The sequence below is a fragment of the Phalacrocorax aristotelis genome, chromosome 25, assembly GCF_949628215.1.
Source record: "Phalacrocorax aristotelis chromosome 25, bGulAri2.1, whole genome shotgun sequence".
Taxonomy (NCBI): domain Eukaryota; kingdom Metazoa; phylum Chordata; class Aves; order Suliformes; family Phalacrocoracidae; genus Phalacrocorax; species Phalacrocorax aristotelis.
The window spans coordinates 756,551-768,689 of record NC_134300.1 but is presented as its reverse complement, the minus strand read 5'-3'; the positions used below and the strand labels follow the sequence as shown (position 1 = coordinate 768,689).

Here is a 12,139-nt window from a genome sequence, read left to right as displayed (position 1 = left end):
CAAAACAAAGAAACACTTTTTTTTTGCAGGTTCCATGCTTTTGGTGCCTTCCTCATGTGCGCACGCACCCGTAAAAGTGTCTTCGCTAAACCCGCATCCACCAGCGTGGCACACACCAGCCCATCCGCCGCCTGATTTTGAACAGCAGGTTCACATATCTGATATATGACACTGAAGAATAAGGTAGCTCTTCCAAAAGGTACTGAAACGTCTTTAGGTTAGCTATTCACGCATATGCTCGACCTTCTATTTGTCTGACCTAAGGCAACCTAAAAGCACTGACAGTAAGGCGAGGCACATGAGTTGCTATCGATGTCTGTTCATCACAAGTTCTCTTTCTCTAAAATATTTTTCTTCTTTTATTACCGTAAGTCAGCAAGAGCATTAAACTAGGGTGTATCCCTGCTGTCTGTGCAATAGCTTTAAGGCCAGAGAGAGCCTCACCTCTGCATTCCGGAAGACCTTCAGCATGTCCCCATCAAAAGCTTCCACAGTCTTATAATAACCAGTCAAGATCTGTTTCTCAATTGTGGCAAGGTCCAATGGGTCGGAGATCTTTTCATAATAGTCTGCATTTCTAAAATGGGAATGAATGCATGATGTCATTTTCACTAGCATTTCAAAGCTGTGCAAATCCATTATAGATTGCTCTGAGAAGCTCTGAGAAGCAAGTACTTACTTTTTCTTTGGGGGTAGGTTCAGGAGGGGAGCTGCAAGAGCCTGCCTGGAGGAATCTGTAACAGGAACACACAGTTTAGCAACATTTACTAGAGTAGAACTGAAAAAGACAAGTAACCAACGACATTAAAACTAGATTAAATAAAAAGGTTCGTCTACTCTCTGAGGCACAGGCGACTGAAATGCTTTTGCATCTCTAGAAGTTGGTTGCTGTAATTGGCCCGCATGTATCAGAATGGAGGATGGCTTCCTCGCAATTCTGTCAATTGTACCATTTTGCTGAGCTACTGAAAAACCAATTTAAAAGGATAGCAACATCTGCAGATCCTGGTGGCAGAGGAAGGGGCTGAGGCTAAAGCAAAGTGATTACTGGTAGCAGAAGAACGGGGGAAGGGGAGGGGGAAAAGGGAAGGTTATTTAACGTCTGAAATAAACTATTTTTTTTCTAGTATTTTCTATTCAGAGAGTCCATTGTTTCTGAGGCTGAAAAGTCTCCACGGAGATTCTTTTTAGGAGCGTCACCTTTATAGGATATGATGTTATCACATATTTCCTTGAAGATTTGTGCTAGGCGGGCTGCACGAGCCACTTCAATATTCTCTTCAGCTGCAGCCAAGCGTCGTGTTCTCACCGAGCGGGAGGTCTGAAGGGCTGAAAACTGGGTCATGAAGACATCTGAAAGACGGCAAAAAAGAATTACCTCTAAACAAAAAATTAAAGATCAAATGACAGCATCTCTTCTGATCCAGCAAGTCCACGACCAATTATTAAAATTAACATGTTTTCTAAGCTCCTATAACAGTAAAAGGCTTTGGTTTCATATTCCCAAGTCGGCTCTTGCTGCTTATAGCTCATCTAAATGGTTAAGCTGGTTATCAAAGCATTTTATGTTGCTGGAGGAAACACAGCATGTCATTGAATTCACCCAGAATACTGACTTCCCAACTTCTCATGCACCTGACAGTGGGGACCAAATCCTGCATGGCTGTGAAGATTATGGTCCTATGAATACAGTGCTATTTTGAGAGCAGGATTAATACATTTTTTTCTGATAGTCGTATTTTGTCCCATTCCCATAACTGACTGCATGCCAAAAAGCTTTGTTCTCTAAAGGCCTGAAATCCATCGAATTATGAGGATAAGTGACAATTTTCAAAGTCAGCGCAACCTTTTCTGGTCTAGGAATAGAGAAAGCAGAAAACAGCCCTTCTCTGTAAGGGTCCCATCATGCGTTACGAAAGGTATATGGATCTTGTAGTAACTCTACATCTGATTTATGCACAGAGCTTACTTAAACACTTCACAGGCATGCCAGAGAGGCTCTCAAAGTAGCAACTTGGCCTCACCAGATTTAATGTTGCCGTCATCCCGACAGATGCCATTCCAGCGGTTGTAAAGCGATGTGGTATGGATATTGTCACTGACGTGCTTCACTTCCTCTTGTTTTTGTCGAATCTTTTCCCAGTTTCGTACCAAAAATACATGGTGTTTTAGCACAAAATTCCTACAGAAATTAGAAAAGCATTCCGGAATCACTTTCTTACTGTACAATTAAATCCTTAATGTGGGGGAAAAAGACAGGTATTCAGAGGTACACTTCTGATGTCGGCGGAGAGGAATTCCACCCCAGCTGGTTAAAGGAACGCTAAGAACTGCTTACTCAGACATTTCACGATGCCCTATCTTACAGAAAAAAAAGTAATTTCAACATTTGCACAATGCTCCATTTCCGAGGAAAAAACCCACTGGAATCATTCCTTACCTTTCTCTGTTGGACATGGGCTTCATCTGAAGCTGGGGCGTCAGCCTTGTTGGCGCGTTCACGCTTTCACTGGGTTCCTCTGGGATGTGGCCCCTCTGGAAAACAGATCATTCTGATAGACAGGAAAAACTGTGCCAAGAACTTAGCAAAGCTGTACAAGTAGTTCCTGAGATAGAACCTGTAGTATTTCTCTGAAGTTTAAAATATACAAATACACAGCTTTTTGGTCTGATGGCACAAACTGAAGCTTAATTTCCTGTTAAGCTTTACCCATTAAAGGAGCTTCTTTATTACTTACTCTCTTCTTTAGTTTGTGCTTTGACTTCCTTTTCTCTTTCGACCGCCCAGGCCTTCTGTGGGTGCTCACAGGCTGATTGTTTTTGCTTGAAAGTCCATTCATTCGCTGACTTTTGCCCCCAATTATTCCTCTGCATTTGTCAAAACCACATTTGCAGAGTTGCTTGGGGGAGAGAGGGGTGTGAAAAAAAAAGACATTATTTTAAATAAACCCCAAAATATTTAGATTATCACTCAATATTATAAAGAACCTGTTCTGTCAAATACAACACGATAGGTTTTGTTAAGCAACCTTCAACTTTACAGAACTGTTTGTCCTTGGTGAGTTTTTTCAAGGTCTTGCACTGGGATCCTTACCTGTTTTTCAACATTAAATGAATGAAAATTGTAGTCATAAGTCAATTCAGTACCAGCAGGCATGTCTTTAAGCGCATACAGTCCAATCCGGTAAACACCATTAACAGACCTGCAGGGAAAATACAGTAAAATATTCCCAATAATTAAAAAGAAAATTGTCTTTGTCCACATAGTGGAAGCGTTAGAGACAGGAAGCAACACTTCTGCTGCACCCTGGGTTATGCTTGTTCTTCATTTTTACTGTTCTCTTCTTAATCTCTTACCATAAACTTTGAAAACCAAAAAAGCCAATGCTGCGTTTACGAAGAGGAGGAAGTTGCGCTCAAATAGAGAAGCTACAAACCACGTTGGCTATCACAGCAGATTCACTTATCCACCATTGAGATTCAGGCCCTCACCCTGAATCAAAAGCTTACGCTGAACATCGTACCTCATGTCACAAAATGCACTACAATTAATTGCCTCTCCAACTCTTTTACTTATTTTTTGTGGGGGATTTTCATATTTAAAACTTGATTGCTATTGTTTAAATCCACTAGAATAATCTGAGAACCACAAGCTACTCTGCTGTTCTGCCACCACAGCTGATTCCTGTTATGATCATTTGCTATTTCACTCCCAAGTTAGTCACTACAGATTTCTCAGAAGTCCTTCCTACTAGCCTGACACTGGATTTCTTATGATAACATAGTACTGATATGACGCAGGGTGTGCTGAAATCAGGCTACTTCCCTGTTTGCCTGCTTGAAAAAAATATTTGAATTGCCAGAAGGAACGAATATATACACATAGATTATTTGATGGCATTACCTAGGCTTCAGAAGCTGTAGCAGGTTTACAGTATGACAAACAGCAATGTTGGATTTGCCTTGCCAGAGAACTTAGATCCTGTCTCCGAAACATCCAGCACTTGAAAACATTACATTACTTCCCTGGTACAATGCAAGCATGACAGTAAATATTATTTACACTGTTCAGCTGGATTCCCCTTCCTATTTTTAGATCAGATTCTCTCAGATGATCTGGTTATCTATATCTCAGTCACTGGTATACCACGCTTCCAGTAAACAGAATATATTTTTCTTACCATTTCTGCATCTCACAGTTAGGATTACAGCTGTGGTTGATAAAACGAGCCTCATTGCCCATACGATAACTATCTATCACCATTCCACTGTCTAAATTCAGGCAGTAATGATCACTGTGATTATGGTACTGTTCAATCATCCGGTTCCTAGGAAGCAACACAGGAAAGTTATTTGTGATTCTGCTTGTTTCTGCAAAGCAAACAGGGAGTAACATAGTAAAAGTGCATTCGATAATTCTGAGAGAGTGTTTTGAAGAAAAAGCAATTATAATCTTTTGTATTTTATAGAACTGCACACCTAGAGATGGAGGGAAACTGTTATTATACCTATTTTTATAAGTCAAGGCCACTGACAGAGCTTGGGTTAGAATTTAGAAATTTGCTCTTCTGGAATGCTCCCTTTTGGGTTCTGCAGATTATCTGTATACATTTCATGTTGATAATCTGCGTATGGAAGAGAAAATGCAAGTATCCATTCTTTGGAGTGTATATGTATGCATGTGTAGAACAATCACCCTCTCCCTTTCATTATCTGGGACAGGACACATACCTCCTTTCAGCAAGACAGCGACAGTAGCAAGAGTCAGTTGTGTTGGCAATTGTATGAGAAGACTGCGTTTGTCTTCTGATGGAGCTCTAAGAGCAGCAAGTATGGCCCTCCAATCTCAATTATCCCATGATGCTATGTAGTTAACCAGACTAGTTTCTTTCTTCCCTTGGTTATTAATGCTCCCACTTGTTCTTTTTCTTCATACCTACCTGCAAGGCTCATCTCCCTTCCTGCTCCCTTCTGCCCCCCAATTCTATCTGGCACAGTTCAAATCCCGCACAGTACTCGTAATGATACCAAATTCACATTCGCTCGTGGCACTTGGCATTTACAGAGCAGATATGGCAGATGAAGCATTCCAACCGCTCATCGTTCCTCTCCATTTGACCGAGAAAAACTTGGTTGATCAAAAAAGCTGAATTCTAAGCCTTCCTTCTGGTGACTGTGACCAGAAAAGCATTCTTTTTCCCCCTTACTCTCCCCTTTGTTTCTGCCTAAGGATTTCCCAGCAATGACAATAGATGCTACAGTCATTCATTGAGCCTTCCACGCTAAAGCAGCAAATAAATATTTCTACCTGAATTCCTGTTCACTAACAACTTCTCCCAGATATTCAATGATAAACTGTCCTGCTTTCAGGGGTTCTTTGGTACGAATACCCCATCCTTTCTCTTCAGCCCGGAACCTTTCCAGGCACTGCACCCATTCGTGCCTCTGTATCCGCTGATTACAACACTGTTCACCACAAGGGCAGGTGTTTGGTGAACACTCCGCAAAGATCATCCTAAAAAAAAAACCAAAGAGGTTAAAGGAAGGTGAATAGAATACTTTTAGATCTTAGATCTAAAATCATCTAAGATCATCTAAGATCATGGGGGGGGGGGGGGGGGGGGGGGGGAGCCGAGAAAAAAAATTCTTCTGTTAAACAAAAGTTATTAAAGAACTACAATGCTTCTTGTTTCCAAGGTATAATTTGCACAAAGACTCACAGCCTGGCTCTCACTGCTATTCAAAGAGCAAAACAGAGCTTTTCATGGGATCCTCCTCTGAAGAAAGAGGCAGGGGAGCATACGTGCAGCAGAAAGTTACCCTGTATGCTCTGTAACAATACTTTTATTATGGTGGTTGCCTCTAGCACAAATCTTTTCTTAAGGTATTATTAGTTCATGTGAAATAATACATTTATTGCAATTCTCTTATCACAGTCAACCTATTTCTAACCTGTTGAGACAGTCCTCCACACAGCCCTTTCCGTTGTCATCATCTGGTTTCTTACAATTGCAGGTAGTGGCCTCATAGCCAGAAAGAGGCTTGACATCCACGTAGACATCTGGAGAGGAAAAAAAAACCAAAACCAAAACCCCAAACCCAAACAGGGAAAAGAATTCTTTCCGGGTGAAAAAATAGAACTATTTCTCTACAACATTTTCATTCCATTTACATAAAGCAAAAAAAGAAGGTGGAAGCGTCTTTGGTAGGATGAAACGCATGACAGAAAGGAGGGGTGTCATGTGAAAATTCCACAGTTGACATGTTTTAGTAATAAGACTTTACTTACTAGAACGGATTTTTTTATAAAGTGGGACATCTGGCTTTTTATACAACTAAAAGGAAGAGAAAGACAATTTTAATACCTTGCATAAGTGCATCTGTTATTCAGAAGAAACAGGGAAACTATGTTCTGTACATACGTAACAGTTTTGTAATCATTACTAGAAAATACAGCTGCAGTCTCTTCTTTAGGCCCAGGCTACATTAGCAGATAGGTCTAAGAAAGTACCTGAATATGTAGAACTTAGGCTTAAGTAGTTAGCTGAGCAGTTCTTCTAACATATTCTTTATTCTTCCCATACTATCTGAACAGAGCAATACGGATAACAGATATCATGAGGACAGACTATTCTGAACAATGCCCTCTTTTCAATACTAAAAATAATAATTATTTAAATCTACTTTGGAGAAAGCATCTTTGGTGGCATTACCGTGTGCCAACACTTAAAAAAGTAAAAAAAACCCAAACAATTTAAGGTGCTTATCAAAACTGTGACTACAGGTAGGAGCCAAGAGAAATGCATATTCATCTTCTAATTTAGAGAAGCTTCCTCTGCAGGTGGAGATGACTGGAGGGAAAGGGGAACCTTAGATCACATTTCACAACTTCATATATATTCCATCCTTTCAAACAAGCTTTAAGGAAAAATTTCAGATGATTACATGTTTCACACACATTTACTGCGTCCCAGGTTCCCTCAGCAGCTTGTATGGCAGACAGGCACTGTACAAACGACACAACCGTTGTACAAACAAAACTACTCTGTAAGGGTTTCGATATTCTAGGTAGGCACGGAAAATGTCAAGGAAAGAGATCACACATTTATTATTTATGTGATATTGAATAGATGAGAGGCAGATGTAAGTGATCTTCAACACATGGCTAGAAGGTGCCCTCGACTGAAATGTCAGCAACGACCATTACTCTAAGATTAGATTTTGGTGGCATTACAAGGAGTAGCTGGAGCCACAACCACCTGGGAATTTCTCTTGCTCATCTACATGCTTAAGTTACATGTCTGAGAGTGCTTTCTTGCAGCAGAGCTGGGGACAGATTTACCCTCCAGCCTTAAATCCTGTGTTAAATCACTTGGTGGAAACTTCTCAGGGAGAAAAATATTCCTATTTTTAGGTTTGCACATATTTAAAGCTCTTTAAAAAGAATGCGACTGCTAAACAGTTTCTCTTCTTTCCTCAGTATGAAAATGTCAGCTTGCAAGTGAAAAATAAATTCCACTCTGCTGGGATTAATCCAAGAAAAATAAGGCCTGAAATTTCTCAGTGCTGTTGGCAGTACATCTGAATTCTCCTGAGGCGTGTCTAAAACAAGATCATTGCAGAAAGCAGGCACACTACCAAAATAAAAGTCTGCAGAAAAATTAATGACTTTTTTCAGCAGATACCCATAGGATTGCTATTTTGCAAGAAAGAATGGAAATTATTAACATTAAATACATATGCAAATCCTTTTTTTCTCCTCATACAGTCGCAACAAGAAGAATCTTCATCAATATACAGGATATATAAACACAGCTCTCATGTAAGAATCCTGCTATTTTCGTTTTAAGACTTCGGATCATAATCTTGGCAACCAGTAACTTTTTATCTTGTACCTGATTGTGTTTCCACTGCCAGAGGATGTCGTAAGGCAGCTGGAAGTCAATTCTCTTTTGTCTGAGATACTTTCCTGAAACAAAAAGGTTTGTAAGTCGCACACACTCATATTCACATATCCCCAAGAGGAAAAAGGGCTGCTCCTAGGCACACCGCCAAATTCTGGCAGGGCCTCTCGATGTCTGAAAGTCAAAAAGGCAGAAGAACAGAATCCTCCCAGAACATCGTGTTTGTTAGGGGCAAGCACAGGGAAGAGCCCGCCACCGCGCTCTCTTTTGCATTCTACTCTGTTGTCGGAGTCAGGTTTAAACCTTTATCGACAGCAAGGAAGCTGCTGTTGTAGATACGCGGTGCCTGGTGAGGCAGGTGGCGGAGGGGAGCTGTCTTCTGCTTGCACGAGCGAACGTTACAGATGCCTCCGAACTCCAACAGCCACGGTTAAAGGCTTAAAAGCAGTGCCAGGAACCCTGGGGTGTTCACCTGGGGGGGTGTCACTGAACACGAGCTACTGAAGGGACAACAGCAAATAATGGACAAAGCTGAATACAACTCTGTGCCTGAGAGCAAACGCTAGTAACTTCGGCGCGGGAATCTCAAAGCTGACGGTGAGCTTTTCTGCGTACACGTGAATGCAACGATTCCGCACACAGAACAAATATGTGTTAAAAAAACCTCCGTGCACGATTCATGCGAGATGGTAAATAACAATATTGTACTCAAAGAAACCAAATTAGTTTTGAAAATAGTATCCAAGCCTCTTCCTATGACCTTTACCAGGAGACTTAAGAACAAATTCAGACTTGGCAAACACACTCCTAAATGTTTCAGAAAGACTTCAGATGATCTGTATTTTTAGCAATAACTGAAATTCATTTCAGACAGGAGTTACTACTATCGCTGTAGATTTAATTCCTCTTCTAAAATTTACTGTCACCCCTAACCTCTTCCCAAAAGAAGGAAACTGACCCAGTACATACTTTGGTAACACAAGACCTGAGGTCTGACACAAGCGCTAAGTTAGTTCTAGCTGAGATTAAAACGTTCTCTTATCATTTTGTTGGAATACTGTGTCACAAAATTGCAGCCAGAGGAGTGACCAGGGATGCGGTGTCAGTCCCATGCCTGATGTTCCCAGCTTTTCTCAATGTTAATAAGTGCCTTTAATGTTCCTCCAGCAATAGTCTGTGGTGTCATGTAAATTCACATGCAAACCCTCCCCACTGGAAAATAAAAATTGTAATGTTTTCCTTACAATTTACTCCTAAATTACTTTTCATTTTCAATGCTTTATTCATCCACAGCAAGTTCCAGGAAAGAGCTAAATCTGCCGGGAACTTGCTTTCATTTCTATGACCTCAGCAGGCAAAACAAAAGGCTCTTTCAGGTGCCCTGGCACCGTGCCTGGTGTGCGTGGAAGGTCCTTACAGCCCTTGTCAAGTGGGCACTCGTGCAGGCATCTGGCAGAGCCCTAAACCTCGTAACTCTGCTCTGCAGTTAAACCACTCTCCAGCTACCTGATACAGAGTAATCGAAGCGGCTTTATCTTCAGCGCAGGAGCTTGTCTGCGTCTGCCAGCACAAACAAACGTGGGGTCAGGGCCTCGAGAAGAGAAAAGAGAACACGATCGTGGCACTGCAAACTGAACCTGAGCGCCCCGACAGATGGTTTGGTCACGCAGCGGAGTTATATGGCCCAATTCAAAAAGGAATTGAGAAAGGTCAAGTTTCTGAGAATTTAAATTAACACCTTCAGTTCTGAAACCTGTTTTGCGGTTACTGATTGACACAGATCTGTCAAATTCTTTGCCTGCTGTTACCCCTCTGCAAAAGACAAAGCTATGTATGGAGCAAAAAGGTTCAGTTAAAGCAGACAAACCAATTAAACATTTGCAGTCGATGGGACAAACACGCCTGCTGAACAACGTGGAATTTCCCGAACTCACTTTGCATGACAGTACTTGAAGTAAGAAATCGCAGCATTTTAATAGCTCAAAGAATCACCTGAAAAATAAATCAATCTTGGTTTGTCCTGGGAAATGACGTGAGCTGCAAAGACGTTAGTCTGGGTGTGTGTGGCTGTGCCCTCCAGGCAGCCCAGTCCAGTGGACCGGACTTGTGAACAGCATCCCGGAACTCCATGAGTTCTAAGTGCTCACGCTAGCCTTAGGTAATGGCTTCCTTCTGCAGAAGGCAGAAGAGAAGCCCTAAACCTCATTTCTGTTCTGAGACCTCAAAATGGGGCTGAAATAAAACCTTATGTAATAGCTAAGTTTTTCATTCTTCGTCACTTTTACCCATGCTTAAAGACAGACATCATTAAGTGCATGGGGAAATTCATTACTGCACACTTAGTTTTTGAGATTTATCAGTGGTCATCATTGTCTCTGGCTCTTCTACTGTCATATGAGTTTGAAAAGGAGACTACTGTACAGCATTTAAGCAAAAGTATTAGGGCAGTTAAAGCAGGTTTTAAACTAGACTGGTATTTTATTATGGTAAACAAAAAATGAGAACAAAGCTCACATAGCAAAAAAAAAAAAACGCCAAAAGCCTCTCTCAAGTAATACTTTTGCACTGAAGAATGCAGGCAGATGAGTGCGACCTTTGCCAAAGTTCATATGATGAAAGACGTGAGTAACCTGGCAAGGCAACAAAATAAAAAAAGAAAAGCAGGAGAGAGGCAGAGAGACTGGGAAGCCCGTACAGACTACTTCCATGTCATCTAAGTGTGATACTTGTTTTCCAACAGCTAAAACACACATGGAGTACCCACCAACGTGAATAGGGGCTGGAAACAATCCATGCTCATGCTCTCCAGGAGTGTACTCGAGCTTCTCTTTCTTTAATTGTATGAGGCGGCTCTTTGGACTGTGGAAAATGGTGACAAAAAAAAAATTCAGAATAAGGAACACTTGCCATTTGTAAAAACCAAGTTTTCTGTTTTAATTAAGGCCCGAATATCTAGAACATCAGGCAAGAGAATAATAACGGAAATAGCCAGAACACTTTGACTCCCAGGTTGCTTGCGAAATACACTCAGCACATTCATTTCAAAACTCACGATTTGATTTTTCTCTGTAACTACTATTTAGGCAACACCTAACGGGACACCATCAACTTCAAATTCCTAGTACGGGATATATAAGTAATAACTTAGATTACAATAATAAAAGAATATCAGCAAATCATATCTGATGTTGTTTGCTTAGGTATTTGACATGTTAGACACATGCAGCGCCTGCTCTCCTAACTTGCAAAGAGCAACTCATTCACGTGCTACTCCTTTAGAAGGCTGTTCATCAAGACAAGCAGGGAAGGAACAGAAATCGATGTTAAAAAAAAAAGCAACAAGACCCGCCCTTTGGAGAAGGGAAAAACAGGAATATGAAAGAAGAACGGTTGGTTGGGTCAGGCAGATGTCAATCCACCTTGTCAGTAACCTGTCTTTTATAAGCATCATCTTCTGGCTCTTGACAAAGTATGGAAAGAAAAAACTGATGTGGTTATAACCAGTACTGCAGAGTCCTGCAACATTCAGAAGAGACTTCTGAGTGTTAAATATACCAAAGATTAAAACGATATTTAAGCATATTAAAGTTTACTGACATTTTTTAAGGGGTTTATTTTAATAACTGACTGTACAGCTGAAAGCCAACTCAATAGAAATGTGATCTTGTTTAACCAGTCAATGGAAAATGCACACCGAAACAAATGTTGAGATGCAGATAACAACTGAAAATAATTACTGAAGGTCAGAAACAGAACTGATGGATCGCAATAACTTGTGATTCACATACTCTTCTAACACCTTCTGGATTTCTGGTACTTACTTCATAAGTATAACAAGTTACTAAATTTTAGTGAAATAAAAGCTAAGGCACACTGCTGAAACAAGGGCTCTGTTGAGCTAAATGCTGTATATACTCTTCATTAAGCTCTCCTTTTAATAGAGTTACATGGCAAGGCTCTAGTTATTATGATACGCTTGCACTTAATGTACTTAGGTGGACACATAGCTATCCTCATTAAAAATCAGTAACACTGAAATAATAAAGGTTATGGTTTTTAAATAACGTGACCCTTTGTTTACTGATAGCAGGAATTAATTTCATTTGCTTTGGCAAACAGACAACTCCTTTGCTCACCAGGCAAAAAAGAAATTCTAGAGAGGATTTAAGGAAACAACCAACCAACCAAAAGCATAAACCAAAAGCCCATAAGCCCCCCCCAAACCCTAACACATG

The 12,139-nt window shown here is 40.7% G+C and overlaps 1 protein-coding gene across 2 annotated transcripts in view; it reads right to left on the bottom strand.

Moving 5' to 3' along the window:
- The window catches only part of ASH1L (ASH1 like histone lysine methyltransferase), a 64,042-nt gene that overhangs the window by 11,859 nt on the left and 40,044 nt on the right, over nt 1–12,139 (bottom strand). For both annotated transcript variants that reach the window (XM_075075328.1, XM_075075329.1), the window contains exons 7-19: nt 10,669–10,763; nt 7,896–7,969; nt 6,290–6,335; nt 5,953–6,061; nt 5,309–5,515; nt 4,182–4,328; nt 3,095–3,203; nt 2,739–2,900; nt 2,441–2,535; nt 2,025–2,182; nt 1,201–1,353; nt 680–734; nt 445–577 (exon numbers count right to left, since the gene is read on the bottom strand). In XM_075075328.1, coding sequence (XP_074931429.1) covers nt 445–577; nt 680–734; nt 1,201–1,353; nt 2,025–2,182; nt 2,441–2,535; nt 2,739–2,900; nt 3,095–3,203; nt 4,182–4,328; nt 5,309–5,515; nt 5,953–6,061; nt 6,290–6,335; nt 7,896–7,969; nt 10,669–10,763 — 1,543 coding nt within the window. The remainder of the gene's footprint in view (nt 1–444; nt 578–679; nt 735–1,200; nt 1,354–2,024; nt 2,183–2,440; nt 2,536–2,738; nt 2,901–3,094; nt 3,204–4,181; nt 4,329–5,308; nt 5,516–5,952; nt 6,062–6,289; nt 6,336–7,895; nt 7,970–10,668; nt 10,764–12,139) is intronic.